Genomic DNA, 19,333 nt, shown 5'->3' with positions numbered 1-19,333 from the left:
TACGCGAGGAGGTAAAGCGAGGTGAGAAGCGTATGGAAAAAGAGGTGAGAAATGGAATGGCTAGGTTACAAGGGGGCATAGAGGACCTGACGCAGGAGGTGGAACAGCTGACGGTGGGACAGACGGAGTTAGTGGAGCAGGTACAAAAGAACACTGCGGTACTAGGAGGGTTAAAAGCGACACAAAAAGACATCAAGGACGACTTGATAGCGACGAAGAGGCAATGTCAGATGGTACGTGAGGGACTGACAACGAGGTTGGATGAGGTGACAGAAGTAATGGAGACGAACGACCGGGAGGTGAGGACGCACATAGAGACGGTCAAGGTAGCCTTAGAGGACGAAATTGAGGAGACGCACCGGGAAATAAAAGAGGTGAAGCAAAAGTTAGCGGAAGTGGAAGAGGAGGTGAGTGAAATTAAGAAGAGACGGAGGGAAACTAAGAGGGAGATAAAGGAGGAGGTGATGGAATATGTGCAAGGTCGGTGCTCAACTCATAATTGTGTGCTCACTAACCAAATAAAGAGTTTGCAGGTGGCGAAGGAGGTGCGGAGACGAGGTGCCAAGGTGAGTGGCGATATACATGGAAATGTACATGATGTGAGGGGAGCTTCAGTCGGCTTGGGGGTTGATTTGGATCCGGGTGTTCGTGAGAGGCCGTTGGTGAAGTGTGCGACAGGTACGGAGTGCGAAGGAGGAGGTGTGCGAGAATGTTCGACTCTGGGGTGTGTGAGGAAAAAGTGCGCGCCGAGGAGTGAGTGTGCTGTCGAAAGTGAGTTGGTCGTAGCGCGTGTGCGAGGGAGCACATGGAAGCGCGTAGTGGGGAGTGTTACGGAGGAAGTAACGGGAGAGTGTGCGCAAGAGGATGCACGAGAAAGGTGTGTAACGGATGGGTGCATGGGGAAAGAGTGCACTGTCAAAAGTAAGGGAGAATGCACACCTGTGGTGAGTGTTACGGAGGATGTAATGGGAGAGTGTGCGCGAGAAAGGTGTGTAACGGATGGGTGCATGAGTACAGAGTACGCTGTCGAGAGTAAGGGTGAGTACGTGACCGAGTGTGGAGGTGAAAGTAGTGAGAGTGACACGGAGCGTGAGTTGGGTGTGGCAGGTGAGAGAGGATGTACACCTGGAATGGAAGGATGCACACCTGGAATGGTAGAGCGCGTATGGGAATGCACGATGGAGTTGGTAGTGAGGCACGTGGTTGGGTGTGCAAGTGAGAGCACACCTGTGGTGGTCACAGAGGAGGTGACCGAGGAGGGGGCGCGAAGAGGTGTGTTGGTGAGGTGTGCGAACGACGAGTGTGTGCAAAGGTGTGCGGTGGTCAGGTGTGTGACCAAGTCTGTGAGCGGAATGAGTGTACCTGGGGGTGTAAGAGAAGGTGCAATGATGAGGAGCAAGGAACGGGCTGCGGGGTGTGAGCATGCAAGTGGAGCATCGACGGTAACCGGGTTAGCGGTTAGAGCGACGTATAGCCGAATCGGGTCCTCGGTGCGCGCCGGGCAGCTTCGCGTGCCGCGAGGACCAGCGGGGATCCGAACCACGGCGGTTTCGAAAGAACCGCCATACGCGATCCACGCTGGGCCTCGCTCGGAACGGCCGCGTCCGTGCTCCACTAGGCGGAGCGGGCAGCCCGATAGGGAGGGTCGTCATGGCGACCCCTTTTTGTTGAGGCGTTCCGGCAGGTCGAGATCGGGCCATTGGATGGCTCCGTGCCGAGGTGGTGCGTGGGATCTCGGCCCGGGTAAACCTCCTTCCCTGCACCGAGTGCCGGACGCATCCAGCCGCCGGCACCAAGCAACCCGCATTCATTGCTCGGCTGTGCGAAGCCGGGCTGTAGAAGTGAATTGGCGCACCGAGAGGCTCTAGTGAGTAGACGTGATGATGAGGATAGTGTTTTGGCCCCGAAATTAGAAAAACAAAATTTGATGATTGGCAGAGTGAGGATTGGCAGACGATTGGTAGTGATTGGCAAATTTTTGATTAGCTGGAATTTGGACGAGCAAAATTTATAATGAAAGATACCCGATGTGGGGGGATGGCAACTCTGCCATCTCTCACAACGGGGGCAAAGGAGCACTAGTTTTATGGGGTTTATGGCAGTGAAAACTCGCCGAGGGAGGGTTAGGATATAATGATAGGGACCTAGGATATGACCTTAGGTAACGTTAAGATTAGGTAGTGACAATGATACCTGTAGTGGGGACGCAGGTAGATTAGAGTGGATGATAATGACGTGGTATGTGCTTAGTTTAAAGGGAAGACGGGGAGCACTAAGTTAGCAGGGCAACAGGTAGATTAGATGATGCCGTGTGAGTGTTGGAGGTGTATTCAGAAGTGTATTGTGAAAAGTGTGTGGTTAAAAGGTGTGATTGCACAGGTGTGCAACTGAACATGTGTATGGAGCAATGTATGAGTGAGTGATAGTAAAGTGAGTTGTGCTGACCAAATGGTCCAGGAAGGAAGGAGGTTGCAGGTGGCACCAGGTGTGATTGCACAGGTGTGCAACTACAGGTGTATGGAATAAATTGTAGTGTGGAATATATGGAGTATTGGAATGGATGGTCGTGGAGTGAGTAGGATGGAAACTGTGGAGTGGAGTGGATGGTGCGGAGGTGTGAATGGGGGAAGGATGGACCCCCATCACGAATACCCGGGGAGGGTAGTGTAAGTGTTAGGTAGAGGGTATAGGTAAATTGTGGTTGGATATTGGCATCTGTGGTGCGGGTGGAAGAATGGTATTTGGATGGGTGCATTAGTGTTGTGGAAATGGCTGGGCGTGTAGCCTGTTAGTGTGTATAGTTGGTTTGGGCACTCCACCACTGTGAGGATGTCGGCCAGGTGAGGCCACAGGTGGGCTCTGGGAGCCGGTAGAGTTGTTGTGGATGGGGCCAGAGGATCCGGAGGACGGACCCGGGTAGCCCAGTGCCAGAGGGCACCGAGGGGTGACAGAGCCAGGAGGGGCCTTCCCCAATTAGATAGGTTAGGGTAAGGAGCAGGTAAGCTCGGAGGCAACTACAGTGGTGGAGGTGTGCAGGTGGGTAGACCTGCTGGGAGAGCTACACGACCCAGCCCGGAAATTGTGCAAGGGCACCCGGAGATGAATCGGGGGAGTGAGACCCCAAATTGAGAAGCACCACAGTTTGGTCAATGGGAATTGGTTTTTTAGAACCCATAGTGTAAGATGGCCAATGGATTGGCAGGGAAAGATCCCGGGTAGTGTAAAGTGTATTAAAGTCATTTAGAAAGTAGTTAGGATGAAGATCTCCTCGCACCATCTGCATCCACTCACCTGAGGTGACGTACCTCCACACCATGCCATGTTTTATTATTTTTATTGTGCAGATGTTTGGATTGAGAGACGCATCATGATGTGGGTGTGACATTGTGCTGATGTTCCATCTCTTCCTCCTTTATGAGGATTGATGATGAATTGGGTGATGGCAAATTTTGGATAGAGGGATTGTGGAACGAATTTGGTATAGGAGAAATATGGGGAAGACGTGACAGTAGTGACGAATTGTAAATGTGTAGATTTTTGTAAATATGGGGTAAGGGCAAGGGTAGAGTAGGTGACAGGGGGGGTGACGTACGGTAGGGACGAGCTTTCTCACTTCGCTCTCCGTACGCACTTCGCCTTGCATTGCCTTGTTTGATGTGTACCCTTGTGACCTTACCCCTCGCTCATCTGTCTTTTCCCCCCTTTTGTCTCCCACATGAGGGCTTGTGCGCCACTGGGCGCCGAGGGGAGCGTGCGTGAGTCGGCCATTGTGCGCCCGAACCTCTCGCAACCACAGCTGTCTGCAGTGATGCACCACCTTATGGACCACATGTCTGTGGCCGAGCACCACTTATGGACCCCATGGGTTGGGGCATGGCCCCTCTGCTGGAACCGGCCATGAAGGCCCGAGATCTTGCTGGCGGACCTTGGCCACAGGGCACCGATGCCCCACAGGTGAACCACACTAGTCGGCCCTGTGAGCCATAAAGAAAATAAAAATGGACACGTTTTGTGCAAGTTTTATTGCAAATAGGCTGCCAGCAAAGAAAATGACAACATCTGGAAGAAAGCAAAAGCCAGCAGAGGGAGCCGAAGAGCAAGAGACCACCAGCAGGGTTAGGGGTTGTTGTTTTTATTTTGATGAACAGTGATGACTGAGCACCGATTGGTGCTTGAGGGTGTGTTGGTGCGTTTTGGGTGCTTTCAAGGTGCATTGATGCAGAGCAGACTGTCTCTCCCCCCCAAAAGAACAATCACAGGTCCTGGGTTGCGTATTGTAAATAAAAGTAGAGTCATTGTAAATAATGCGCCCCCACCGTAAATGTATAGTTTGAAGACCATTCCGCAATTCGGTTAGCTGTGGGCGTGAGTCTGTTAGGTAGGGTGCAATGGAGCAGCGGGACATATTTAGTTATGTTTTAAAACTGTCGCACTCAGGGTCAGGTTAAATGTAGAGGGAACTACACCTACGTGCCACACTAAAAGTTAAAGTTATAGGCCCGAGACGTGCCTAAGAGGAGGAGGGTGCAGTGTTGTGGATATGAGAATGTTTTTTTTTTGTTGTTGTTGTCGTGTAAATTGTTGTTAAAATATCGCCCTCCTTGCTCCAGTGTTGTATAAAGGTCAAAGGGCGTTCCCGTAGTTAGTTCCATAAAGCATACATGAAGGACACCATAATATCCCTGTTCAGTAGCTTATTTCCTTATTATGTGTATTAGGGTAAGGCCTTGTCTTCCATTAAGATGACACTCCATTGCACCGAATTCAAATAGATAGATCCCCTTTCATTCCCCATTCCCACTCCCAAAACTTCTACTGCCAACTACAATTGCCGCCATTAAGCATGTGCTCAGCTCGGGGAAGAAGGGCGTGCCCGCCCATCGTCATCAAGGGCGGAGCCAGAGGGCCGTGCCGACCAATCAGGGCCGAGGCGAGCTGACCGATGGGCGTGTCCTGGACACTAGCGGCTTGATCGCCTGAGGTGCTATAAAAGCGCGCACGCAAAAGCCGAGAGTGTGTGGTTGGACTGAGCAGGAGTTGAGTAGAGTTGAGTTAAGAAGAGTTGAGTAAGGGATCCCTGAAAGAGCAGCTCCAGCCACCGCAAGTTCAGCCACAGCAGCTTCAGCCACAGCAGCTTCAGCCACAGCAGCAGCAGCCACAGCAGCTTCAGCCACAGCAGCTTGGGGGCCTTGACGGCAGTTTTTGAGCAGGGCCGCGAAGGAACGGCGGCTGCTAAATGCGCTGATCGAAAGAGGAATTGGCGGCTGCTAAACGCGCCGATCGAGAGAGGGCGGCGGCTGCTCATCCCCGACCCGACCGTGCTGCGGTTCCAGCTGGACCTTCCTCCCCTTCCAGCCATCCACCTCCTGCCATTCCTGTCATCATTCCCCGCGTGAGTCTGTCTTTGTTTGTTCTGTCCCTGGGTAATAATTAAGACTGTAGGTAAGCTAATAATTGCACTGTGTCTCTGATTCTTCTGTATATTATTTTATTATCTTTCCTTCTCCTTGGTTACTTTGAGCGTGTAAATAGTAGGAATAAATTTAGTAGTATTTCAAACCTTTTTGTCTTCTTCTTCTTCTTCACATCCGTGTCACCTTTGTCTTTTCCTTATTGAATACCTGTGGCACGGTTTTGGCCAACGTTCGGGAATCGGGTTAGTCGGGGTAACTGTTAGGGCCGCGGCGCCATCCGCTCGGCAAATCAACATCTTATCTGCGGTCCGTAACAATATATATATATATATATATATATATATATATATATATATATATATATATATATATATATATATATATATATATATATATATATGTGTGTGTGTGTGTGTGTGTGTGTGTGTGTGTACACATTCAAAAAAGTTAAACATGGGCTCCATTTCCTTGTAACATAGCAATAACAAAGAGGACTAAAACGGCACTCCACTCGGTAGAGTGCATATCTCCACCAGGCTGAACAGTTTACGTTTTATATCCCACTGAGGCCGGATCTGGATTTGGACCTGAACCAAAATTAAATTGGCTTGTTCCAGTCACCCATCCAAGATCCAACTTATATACCTAGTTTTGTCACAACCCATCCACCGCTTTTTGAAATATCATGATATATATGTTGTTACGTTTGTGGAGGGGTAGGCAATGGAATACCTTAGGCCAGGTAGGATTGTATAAGGTAGTGTGCTCCGTATGCGGTGTAGACACCTCAATGTAACTAAGTCAGCCTGCATGTCCAGTAAGATCATATATGTGTCTCCATACGAGGGGTGGAGCTATGCTAATTAGTTCGGGTATTAGGTAGCTTTCCCTGTGTGTAGTTGCCTCTGTGATTTCCCCTTGTTCCTTATGACACTTACAACACAAGCCATGCTATCAGCACCTAAAATTAAATAAAGGAATCACTGACCGGATCCGGACATGCGACTACCACTGATGTCACCAGCCGAGTCATCGCAAGGGGGGCTGTGGGGCTCTGCCCTGAGAGGTGATGATTGATCGTGGCCATGGGGCAATGCGATGGCGCTCGTTGATTTGCGCACATGTAACGTCATCAGACAGAACCTTCCAGGACCAGGGACAAAAAGACGAAGCGGCTGCCATCTCTCTCTCTCTCTTGCGCTGAGTTTTCATTACCGACTGCATGCATTGCTCTCTCTCATGCTGGGCTTGGTCGTAGGCGGTCGCATTGATGCTCTCTCTCTCTGTGTTCCTGGCTGTGGGGAAAGGCGGATGCATCCTCAGCGTCCTCCGATCGATTCTTCGATCTCAGCCAAGAAACTCTGTTGTTCTGTCAGAGTGGTCATTGGGTTCTTGGTCATCTTCCTGGCCAAGGGTCTTCTTTCCCGGTTGCTCAGTTTGGTCGGACAGCCAGCCCTAGATAGAGTCTGGGAAGTTCCAGATGTTTTCCATTTCCTAATGATGGAACTCACTGTGCTCTTGGGAACTTTCAACACTTCAGAAATTGTTTTATACCCTTCCCCAGATCTATGCCTCCTCACAATTCTATCTCGGAGTTCTACGCACAGTTCCTTGGACTTCAGGGTAGAGTTTTTGCTCTGACATGCACGGTCACCTATGGGACCTTATATAGAATGGTGTGTTTCTTTCTAAATCATGTTCAATCAATCGAGTTGGCCACAGGTGGACTCCAATCAAGTTGTCGAGACACCTCAAGGATGATCAAAGGAAATTGATGCACCTGAGCTTAATTTGGAGTGTCATATCAAAGGGTTGAATAACTATTGACTCGAGACATTTCAGCTTTTAATTTCAATTATTTTGTCACAATTTCGAAAAAAGAAATTATACTTTGAAATTATGGGGTGTTATGTGGAGATCGATGACAAAAACATTTCCATTTAATCCATTTTAAATTCAGGCTATAATCCAACAAAATGTGAAAAAGTCGAGGGGTGTGAATACTATTGTGTCAGCCCTGCGATTAACACCACAGGGTGACGAATGGCCGGAGCGGTTTTAACTCCGAGGCGCGCAGCTGAAGCTAGCGGTTGGTCCGTCGCGCGTGGGTGAAGGAACCAAAGTGCCTACCTGCACGAAAGACAAGGGTTGCTTCCCGAAATCCACAATGAATAAATGCACACAACACAACAAATTAAAGTACCACGATAATGATTTAATGAAATAAAGCACGGCACAATAAAGGTTGAGGTAAAATAAATCCTGATGTGATGCATCTCCACTCACACAAGAGGGGAATGATGAAATAAAAATAAAAGGTTTTCTTTTATTGGGCCGGTACTCAGCTCTGGTCCACAATGCGCCTGGGAGCTTGATGGTTGCTGCAGGCCATGCAGCAACCCGTACGGGAAATGCTCCAACAAATGGCGCTGAAAACGCCCAGGCAGGAGCAAGCAGCCAACCAGCCCTTCCTCGCTTCCACCGCCAAGCGAGATGCGGCTCTCTCCTCCCCGGAAAAGCACCGAGTCAAACAACACCACCTCAGCCAACGTTGCAAAGGTTCACAGAGCTCCGAAAAGTTTTCTTCACGAGCGCATACGAGACAGAGTGACCGCCCGAGCCGAAAGCCAGGCCGAGAGAGCGAGAGACTCAGCGATTCTTCTTCCTTCAAGCTCAAACCTTCTCAGTTCTCATTCTCCTCACCAGTGCACCAAAATCACGAGCACACAAATCGCACCAACAATGGCGAGCTTCTTGTTCAAGCCAGAACCAGCGGAGAGAGAGAGAGAGAATGAGCGATTCTTCTTCTTCTCCTGCTCGAAACTTCCCTGTGACGTCACACCGACCAATGACCGAGCTCCGGCGAATCACCCCATGCTGTTGCTTGACCAAAGACGAACCTCAGGGCATGGCCTGCCAGCTTACTATCCCTTAGAGGCGGGGTTTAGCTCTCGATCAAGAATGTTTGGCCTCTGTCGGAAATTATGCCCGTTATTGTTGTTAAATGGCAGGTTTTTGTTATTGTTGTTGATTTAACAAGCATAAGTTTTATTGGATGGCCTTGTTGCAATTTGTAAAAACGTAGGAAAAGGTCACAGGGGGCAATCACATACTGGGATAAACTAGCCTTAGACCCTACCTAGTTAACAAAACACCACTCCCCATGTGGTGACACGTAAACAATCTTAAGCAACAGTTTCCCTGCTTAAATACATTGAGATGCCTCCTACGTGCCCACGGTCCATTCTAATACTACATAATCCTATCTGTATTTGGGTATTTCTTCCTCTACCCCCACAGACGTAACAATATTTTCGAAAGGTGCTGTATATCGACCTGAGCAGGATATGGCTGTTTCGAGAAATCTGATTCTGAATGTTACCAGAAGTCGACTAAGACTTGTTGGAATTAGAAAACTATGTGTACATCATGTATCTAAATCTCTCTCTAACCTGTCAGTGACTCACTCATAATTATTTAGTACTTTTGAAGTGGGAAAGAAAGCTGAAATTTTGCTTACTGATGCCACTCAAAGCCACAATTCCAGGAGAAACAAAAATTCATAAAACTGTCTGAAAATGGACAAAATATATATTGCAATACACCCACACACACTAAATCCCAATAAACACCCCTGTTGATATCTCAATGGTGTCAGCAGGGTAGAAATTGAAATTAAGAATACTTAATTCCAATGAAACATCCAATTGGTGGAAATCTGGCACGTCTTGGAGTGGCGAAGTAAAAATGCAATCCAACTTTATCCCATTCAATTGTTTAATCTAAAACAGTGCGAACCCACCTTTGGTTCCAATTGGAGATCTCGTAACCAGGAGTATTGTTGCTAAGGCGATTGCCGGCCTTGAGCCAATGGAAGGCAACAACACACTCGGCATAGGACACTGGTAGATTCACGGTGCAATTCAATACGATGGTCTCACCCGGCGTATGTATCTGTGTCTGAGGCCGAAGGTTTTCGGAGAGCCATTCATCCCGGTTGCAAAGCTTTGCTGTACCCAGATAGAAAACAGTACATGCACCAGACTCAACAGAAGTATTTCAATATCAAATTATCAAAACACTTCTTTCTCTCTCTAATGTACCATAATCTTCACAGAGAGTCAGTGCCACCTACAGGCACGTGAAAAAGTAAGTACACCCCATGTAAAGTTTTGACTTTTCCATCATATTTCAACATACAGCTATTTGATCTTCATTTCAACAATATTGATAGATAAAGCTGATATAATATAACAAATATCATGAAACATTTACATTTTGTAGTCCATTGTATAATTTAAATAAACATGAATGCAAATTTCGCATGTGGGAAAAGTAAGTACACCCCGCCATTTATCACTACTTCAAATACGTAAAATTCGAATCAGGTGCACCAGCTCAGGTGCAAATGATAAGAACATCGTTAGAGAGGATCTTGGAGGAACCTGTCTTATTTAAACCTCAGACATTTAGTTTGGTTTGCTCTTTGTTGTTGAAGTGTGCGGCGTCACCATGCCTAGATCAAAATAGCTCTCTGAGGCCTTCAGAAAGAAGGTTATAGATGCCTACGAGTCTGGGAAGGGATTTAAAAAGATCTCCAAACAATTTGAAATCAATAATTCGACTGTCCGGAAGATCATAAACAAGGAGAAGATTCCAAACAATTGCCAACTTGTTCAGGCCAGGCCACCCCAGCAAGTTCAGCCCAAGAGCAGACCGCAAGATGCTGAAAGAGGTCTCTAAGAACCCCAGAATGTCATCACGGGACCGACAGGTAGCTCTTGCCACTGTTGATGTCAAAGTGCATGAGTCTACCATTAGAAAGAGGCTGCACAAATTTGATCTACATGGGAGGTATGCCAGGAGGAAACCTTTGCTGTCCAGAAAGAACATCAGGGCAAGACTAAAGTTTGCCAATGAACACCTAGGCAAAGACCAGCACTTCTGGAACAATGTGCTCTGGACAGATGAGTCAAAGGTAGAGCTATTTGGCCACAGTACCAGAAGACATGTTTGGCAAAAACAAAAGACAGAATTTGACCACAAGAACCTGATACCAACTGTAAAGCATGGTGGTGGAAATATTATGGGTTGGGGCAGCTTTGCTGCATCAGGGCCTGGGCAGCTCACCATCATGGAATCCACTATGATTTCTTCATTGTACCAGAGGGTGCTTGAGGATAATGTGAGGCCATCTGTCGGAAAGTTGAAGCTCAACCGAAGGTGGACCTTGCAACATGACAATGACCCTAAACATACCAGTAAATCCACCAAGGAATGGCTGAAAATAAAGAAATGGAGGGTTCTGGAATGGCCAAGTCAAAGCCGGATCTAAATCCCATCGAGATATTGTGGGGGAATTTGAAACGAGCTGTGCATGCAAGAAACCCCTCAAACATCGCATAGCTGAAAGGATTCTGCATGGAGGAGTGGGCAAAAAGTTCTCCCAGTCGATGTCAGAGACTGGTAGACAATTATAAGAAACGTCTACTTGAGGTTGTTTCTGCCAAAGGGGGCAATACCACCTATTACAGCCAAGGGTGTACTTACTTTTTCCACATGTGAAATTTGCATTTATGTTTATTTAAATTATACAATGGACTACAAAATGTAAATGTTTCATAATATTTGTTATATTATATCACCTTTATCTATCAATATTGCTGAAATGAAGATCAAATACCTGCATGTTGAAATATGTTGAAAAAGTCAAAACTTTACATGGGGTGTACTTACTTTTTCACGGAACTGTAGGAAGCTTCCCAAGGATGCATGACACTGGGTGGTTTGCAATTGCCTTCCCAGCAGTACATAAGGCAGAAATTTGGTGTTTCACTAGACAGCTTAGTCTCGACAGCTTAGTCTGGACAGCTTATTAAGGCGAGAAAGCTTCATGAAGACAGCTCATTAAGGGTAGACGGATTAGTCTAGGCAGCTTATTAAGGCCAGACAGATTAGTCTATTCATCTTATTAAGGCTCACACAGATTAGTCAAGACAGCTTATTAACGCTAGACTGCTTAGTCTAGACAGCTTATTAAGGCGAGGCAGATTAGTCGAGACAGCTTAGTAAGGCGAGACAACTTCGTCTAGACAGCTTATTAAGGCGAGACATATTCGTCTAGACAGATTATTAACGCTTGACTGCTTAGTCTAGACAGCTTCTTAAGGCTAGGCAGATTAGTCGAGACACCTTAATAAGACTCGACAGCTTAGTCTAGACAGCTTATTAAGTCTAGGCAGCTTCGTCTAAACAGTTTATTAAAGTTAGACAGCTTAGTCTATACAGCTTATTTAGGCTCCACAACTTATTAAGGCTAGACAGCATCGTTGAGACAGCTTACTAACGCTAGTAAGTAAGCTTAGTCGAGACAGCCTATTAAGGCGAGACAGATTAGTCTAGACAGCTTATTAACGATAGACTGCTTAGCCTAGACAGCTTCTTAAGGCTAGTCAGATTAGTCAAGACAGCTTAGTAAAGCTAGACAGCTTAGTCGAGACAGCTTATTAAGGCAAGACGGCTTGGTCGAGGCAGCTTATTAAAGACAGTTCAGTCTCAACAGCTTATTAAGGCGAGGCAGCTTAGTCCAGACAGCTTATTGAGGCTAGACAGCTTAGTAAGGATAGACAGCTTAGTCTCGACAGCTTAATAAGGCCAGACAGATTAGTCTAGACAGATTATTAAAGCTAGACTGCTTAGTCTGGACCGCTTCTTAAGGCGAGGCAGATTAGTCGAGACAGCTTAATAAGGCTAGACAGCTTAGTCTAGACAGCTTATTAAGGCGAGACAGCTTAGTCTAAACAGTTTATTAAGGCAAGACAACTTAGTCTAGACAGCTTATTTAGGCTAGACAGCTTAGTCTCGACAGCGTATTAAGGCTAGACAGCTTAGTCTAGACAGCTTATTAACGCTAGACAGCTTAGTCTAGACAGCTTATTAACGCTAGACAGATTAGTCCTGATAGCTTATTAGGGCTAGGCAGCTTAGTCTCGACAGCTTATTAAGGGGAGGCAGCTTAGTCTAGACAGATTATGAAGGCGAGGCAGCATCGACGAGACAGCTTATTAAGGCTAGGCAGCTTATTAAGGATAGACAGCTTCGTCGAGATAGCTTATTAAGGTTAGACAGTTTTGTCTGGACAGATTATTTAGGCTAGACAGCTTAGTCTGGACATCTTATTAAGGTGAGATAGCTTAGTCTGGACAGTTCATTACTAGACAGCTTAGTCTGGACCGCTTATTGAGGCTTGGCATCTTAGTCTAGACAGCATATTAAGGCCAGACAATTTCGTCTAGACAGCTTATTAAGGTGAGAAAGCTTCATCTGGACAACTCATTAAGGCGAGACAGATTAGTCTAGCCAGCTCTTGAAGGCTAGAAAGCTTAATCTAGACAGCTTATTAAGGCCAGACGGCTTAGTCCAGACAGCTTATTATGATTAGACAGCTTTGTATAAATAGCTTATTAAGTGTAGACAGTTTAGTCTTAACAGCTTTTTAACACGAGGCAGCTTAGTCTCGACAGCTTATTAAGGCTAGACAGCTTAGTCTAGACAGCTTATTAAGGATAGACAGCTTAGATTTGACAGCTCATTAAAGCTAGACAGCTTAGTCAAGACAGCTTATTAAGGTTAGACAGCTTATTAAGGATAGACAGCTTCGTCGAGACATCTTATTAAGGCGAGATAGCTTCGTCTGGACAGCTCATTACTAGACAACTTAGCCTGGACCACTTATTGAGACTTGGCATCTTAGTCTAGACAGCTTATTAAGGCCAGACAATTTCGTCTAGACAGCTTATTAAGGCGAGAAAGCTTCATCTAGTCAGCTCAATAAGGCTAGACGGATTAGTCGAGACAGCTTATTAAGGCTTGACAGCTCAGTCTAGTCAGCTTATTGAGGCCGGGCAGATTAGTCTATACAGCTTATTACGGCTTAGACAGATAAATCAAGACAGCTTATTAACGCTAGACTGCTTAGTCTATACAGCTTCTTAAGGCAAGGCAGATTAGTCGAGACAGCTTAATCAGACAAGACAGCTTATTAAGGCGAGGCAGCTTAGTCTAAACAGTTTATTAAGGCTAGACAGCTTAGTCTATACAGCTTATTGCAGCTCGACAACTTATCTAGGCGAGACAGCTTCGTCGAGACAGCTTATTAAGGCGAGACAGCTTAGTCTGGACAGCTTATTAAGGCTAGACAGATTAGTCTGGACAGCTTATTAACGATAGACTGCTTAGTCTTGACAGCTTCTTAAGGATAGGCAGATTAGTCGAGACAGCTTAGTAAGGCTCGACAGCTTAGTCGAGACAGCTTATTAAGGCTAGATGGCTTAGTCCAGACAGCTTATTATGATTAGACAGCTTGGTCGAGGCAGCTTATTAAGCATAGACAGTTTAGTTTCAACAGCTTATTAAGGCGAGGCAGCTTAGTTCAGACAGCTTATTGAGGCTAGACAGCTTAGTCAAGACAGCTTATTAAGGCTACACAGCTTAGTCTAGACAGCTTATTAAGGCCAGACAGATTAATCTAGACAGCTTATTAAGGCGAGACAGATTAGTCTATACAGCTTATTAAGGCGAGACAGATTAGTCTAGACAGCTTATTAAGGCCAGACAGCTTAGTCTAAACAGCCTATTAAGGATAGACAGCTTAGCCAAGACAGCTTATTAAGGCTCGACAACTTATTAGGCTGGACAGCGTCGTCAAGTCAGCTTATTAAGACTGGACAGCGAAGTCGAGACAGCTTATTATGGCTCGACAGCTTAGTTTAACAGCTTATTAAGGCAAGACAGATTAGTCAATACAGCTTACTAACGCTAGACTGCTTAGTCGAGACAGCTTATTAAGGCTCAGCAGATGAATCGAGACAGCTTTGTGAGGCTAGACAGCTTAGTCCAGACAGCTTATTAAGCAAAGGCAGTTTAGTCTCAACAGCTTATTAAGGCTTGGCAGCTTAGTCTGGACAGCTTATTAAGGCTAGACAGCTTAGTCTCGACAGCTTATTAAGGATAGACATCTTAGTCTTGGCAGCTCATTAAGGTTAGACAGCTTAGACTCGACAGCGTATTAAGGCTAGACAGCTTATTAATGCTAGACAGCTTAGTTTAGACAGCTTATTAATGCAAGACAGCTAAGTCCTGACAGCTTATTAAGACGAGACAGCTCAGTCTAGACATCTTATTATCACGAGGCAGCATCGTCGAGACAGCTTATTAAGGCTAGGCAGCTTCGTCTGGACAGCTTATTAAGGCTACACAGCTTAGTCTAGACATCTTATTAAGGCGAGATAGCTTAGTCTGGACAGCTCATTACTAGACAGCTTCGTCTGGACTACTCATTGATGCTTGGCATCTTGGTCTAGATCGCTTATTAAGGCCAGGCAATTTCGTCTGGACAGCTTATTAAGGCGAGAAAGGTTCATCGAGATAGCTCATTAAGGCTAGATGGATTAGTCTCGACAGCTCATGAAGGCGAGAAAGCTTAGTCTAGACAGCTTATTAAGGCTAGACGGCTTAGTCCAGACAGCTTATTCTGATTAGACCGCTTTGTCTGGACAGCTTATTAAGTGCAGACAGTTTAGGCTTAACAGCTTATTAAAGCGAGGCAGCATAGTCTAGACAGCTTGTTAAGGCGAGACAGCTTCATCTAGACAGCCTATTAAGGCCAGAAAGCTTAGTCTACACAGCTTATTAAGGATAGACAGCTTAGCTTTGACAGCTCATTAAAGCTAGACAGCTTCATCGAGACAGCTCATTAAGGCGAGACTGATTTGTCTTGACAGCTCATTAAGGCTTGACAGCTTTGACTAGACAGCTTATTAAGGCCAGACAGATTAGTCCATTCAGCGTATTAAGGCTAGACAGATTAGTCAAGACAGCTTATTAACGCTAGACTGCTTAGTCTAGACAGCTTATTAAGGCGAGGCAGATTAGTCGAGACAGCTTAGTAATACAAGACAGCTAAGTCCAGACAGCTTATTAAGGCTAGACAGCTTAGTCTATACAGCTTATTAAGGCTACACAGCTTTGTCTAAACAGTTTGTTAAGGCTAGACAGCTTAGTCTATACAGCTTATTTAGGCTCAACAACTTATTAAGGCAAGACAGCTTAGTCTAGACAGCTTATTAAGGCGAGACGGCTTAGTGCAGACAGCCTATTATGATTAGACAGCTTCATCTTGGCAGCTTATTAAGCAGAGGAAGTTTAGTCTCAACAGCTTATTAAGGCTGGGCAGCTTAGTCTGGACAGCTTATTAAGGCAAGACAGCTTAGTCTCAGCAGCTTATTAGGGATAGACAGCTTAGTCTTGACAGCTCATTAACACGAGGCAGCTTAGTCTCGACAGCTTATTAAGGCGAGACAGGTTAGTCTAGACAGCTTATTAAGGCTAGACAGCTTAGTCTAGACAGCTTATTAAGGATAGACAGCTTAGATTTGACAGCTCATTAAAGCTAGACAGCTTAGTCAAGACAGCTTATTAAGGTTAGACAGCTTATTAAGGATAGACAGCTTATTAAGGATAGACAGCTTCGTCGAGACATCTTATTAAGGCGAGATAGCTTCATCTGGACAGCTCATTACGAGACAACTTAGGCTGGACCACTTACTGAGGCTTGGCATCTTAGTCTAGACAGCTTATTAAGGCCAGACAATTTCGTCTAGACAGCTTATTAAGGCGCGAAAGCTTCATCTAGTCAGCTCAATAAGGCTAGACGGATTAGTCGAGACAGATTATTAAGGCTTGACAGCTCAGTCTAGTCAGCTTATTGAGGCCAGGCAGATTAGTCTATACAGTTTATTAAGGACAGACAGACAGATTAAGGCTTAGACAGATTAATCAAGACAGCTTATTAACGCTAGGCTGCTTAGTCTATACAGCTTCTTAAGGCTAGGCAGATTAGTCGAGACAGCTTAATCAGAAAAGACAGCTTATTAAGGCGAGGCAGCTTAGTCTAAACAGTTTATTAAGGCAAGACAGATTAGTCTAGACAGCTTATTAAGGCTAGACAGCTTAGTCTGGACAGCTTATTAAGGCAAGACAGATTAGTCTAGACAGCTTATTAACGACAGACTGCTTAATCTTGACAGCTTCTTAAGGATAGGCAGATTAGTCGAGACAGCTTAGTAAGGCTCGACAGCTTAGTCGAGACAGCTTATTAAGGCTAGATGGCTTAGTCCAGACAGCTTATTATGATTAGACAGCGTGGTCGAGGCAGCTTATTAAGCATAGACAGTTTAGTTTCAACAGCTTATTAAGGCGAGGCAGCTTAGTTCAGACAGCTTATTGAGGCTAGACAGCTTAGTCAAGACAGCTTATTAAGGCTACACAGCTTAGTCTAGACAGATTATTAAGGCCAGACAGCTTAATCTAGACAGCTTATTAAGGCGAGACAGATTAGTGTATACAGCTTATTAAGGCGAGACAGATTAGTCTAGACAGCTTATTAAGGCCAGACAGCTTAGTCTAAACAGCCTATTAAGGCTAGACAGCTTAGTCAAGACAGCTTATTAAGGCTACACAGCTTAGTCTAGACAGATTTATTAAAGCTAGACTGCTTAGTTTTGACAGCTTCTTAAGACTAGGTAGATTAGTCGAGACAGCTTAATAAGGCTAGACAGCTTAGTGTAGACAGCTTATTACGGCTCGACAGCTTAGTTTATACAGCTTATTAAGGCTAGACAGCTTAGTCTGTACAGCTTACTAACGCTAGACTGCTTCGTCAAGACAGCTTATTAGGGCTCAGCAGATGAATCGAGACAGCTTCGTGAGGCTAGACAGCTTAGTCCAGACAGCTTATTAAGGCTAGACCGCTTAGTCCAGACAGCTTATTATGATTAGACAGCTTCATCTTGGCAGCTTATTAAGCAAAGCCAGTTTAGTCTCAACAGCTTATTAAGGCTTGGCAGCTTAGTCTGGACAGCTTATTAAGGCTAGACAGCTTAGTCTCGACAGCTAATTAAGGATAGACATCTTAGTCTTGGCAGCTCATTAAGGTTAGACAGCTTAGACTCGACAGCGTAGACTCGACAGCGTATTAAGGCTAGACAGCTTAGTAACGCTAGACAGCTTAGTCTATACAGCTTATTAACGCAAGACAGCTTAGTCCTGACAGCTTATTAAGACGAGACAGTTCAGTCTAGACATCTTATCATCACTAGGCAGCATCGTCGAGACAGCTTATTAAGGCTAGGCAGCTTCGTCTGGACAGCTTATTAAGGCTACACAGCTTAGTCTAGACATCTTATTAAGGCGAGATAGCTTAGTCTGGACAGCTCATTACTAGACAGCTTCGTCTGGACTACTTATTGATGCTTGGCATCTTGGTCTAGATCGCTTATTAAGGCCAGGCAATTTCGTCTGGACAGCTTATTAAGGCGAGAAAGGTTTATCGAGACAGCTCATTAAGGCGAGATGGATTAATCTCGACAGCTCATGAAGGCTAGAAAGCTTTGTCTAGACAGCTTATTAAGGCTAGACGGCTTAGTCCAGACAGCTTATTCTGATTAGACAGCTTTGTCTGGACAGCTTATTAAGTGCAGATAGTTTAGTCTTAACAGCTTATTAAAGCGAGGCAGCATAGTCTAGACAGCTTATTAAGGCGAGACAGCTTCATCTAGACAGCCTATTAAGGCCAGACAGCTTAGTCTAGACAGCTTATTGAGGATAGACAGCTTAGCTTTGACAGCTCATTAAAGCTAGACAGCTTCGTCGAGACAGCTTATTAAGGCGAGACTGATTTGTCTTGACAGCTTATTAAGGCTTGACAGCTTAGACGAGACAGCTTATTAAGGCCAGACAGATGAGTCCATTCAGCTTATTAAGGCTAGACAGATTAGTCAAGACAGCTTATTAACGCTAGACTGCTTAGTTTAGCCAGCTTATTAAGGCGAGGCAGATTAGTCGAGACAGCTTAGTAAGGCTAGACAGCGAAGTCCAGACAGCTTATTAAGGCTAGACAGCTTTGTCTAACAGCTTATTAAGGCTAGGCAGATTAGTCGAGACAGCTTAATAAGGCTAGACAGCTTCGTCTAGACAGCTTAGTAAGGCTAGACAGCTTTGTCTAAACAGTTTATTAAGGCTAGATAGCTTAGTCTATACAGCTTATTTAGGCTCAACAACTTATTAAGGCTAGACAGCGTAGTCTAGACAGCTTATTAAGGCGAGACGGCTTAGTCCAGACAGCTTATTATGATTAGACAGCTGCATCTTGGCAGCTTATTAAGCAGAGGCAGTTTAGTCTCAACAGCTTATTAAGGCTTGGCAGCTTATTCGAGACAGCTTACTAAGGCTAGACAGCTTAGTCTCAACAGCTTATTCGGGATAGACAGCTTAGTCTTGACAGCTCATTAACGCAAGACAGCTTATTCTAGACAGCTTATTTAGGCTAGACATCTTCGTCTCGATAGCGTATAAAGGCTAGACAGCTTAGTCTAGAGAGCTTATTAACGTGAGACAGCTTAGTCTAGACAGCTTATTAATGCGAGACAGCTTAGTCCTGACAGCTTATTAAGGCTAGGCAGGTTAGTCTCGACAGCTTATTAAGGCTAGGCAGGTTCGTCTAGACAGCTTATTAAGGCTAGGCAGCATCGTCGAGACAGCTTATTAAGGCTAGGCAGCTTCGTCTAGACAGCTTATTAAGGTTAGACAGCTTATTAAGGATAGACAGCTTCGTCAAGACAGCTTATTCATTTTAGACAGTTTTGACTGGACAGATTATTAAGGCGAGACAGCTTCGTCTAGACATCTTATTAAGGCTAGATAGCTTAGTCTGGACAGCTCATTACGAGACAGCTTCGTCTGGACCGCTTATTGAGGCTTGGCATCTTATTCGAGATAGCTTATTAAGGCCAGACAATTTCGTCTAGACAGCTCATGAAGGCGAGAAAGCTTCGTCTAGACAGCTTATTAAGGCGAGATGG

At 45.4% G+C, this 19,333-nt stretch overlaps 1 protein-coding gene across 1 annotated transcript in view; it reads right to left on the bottom strand.

Moving 5' to 3' along the window:
- Positions 1-19,333, bottom strand: part of LOC137412468 (single Ig IL-1-related receptor) — a 73,250-nt gene that overhangs the window by 28,533 nt on the left and 25,384 nt on the right. Inside the window, exon 2 of the mRNA XM_078772557.1 lies at positions 9,217-9,424. Within this exon, the coding sequence (XP_078628683.1) occupies positions 9,217-9,424 (208 nt within the window). The remainder of the gene's footprint in view (positions 1-9,216; positions 9,425-19,333) is intronic.

This window comes from Myxine glutinosa, chromosome 1, assembly GCF_964187855.1.
Source record: "Myxine glutinosa chromosome 1, kmMyxGlut1.1, whole genome shotgun sequence".
Taxonomy (NCBI): Eukaryota; Metazoa; Chordata; class Myxini; order Myxiniformes; family Myxinidae; genus Myxine; species Myxine glutinosa.
This window is presented reverse-complemented; position numbering and strand designations above follow the sequence as displayed.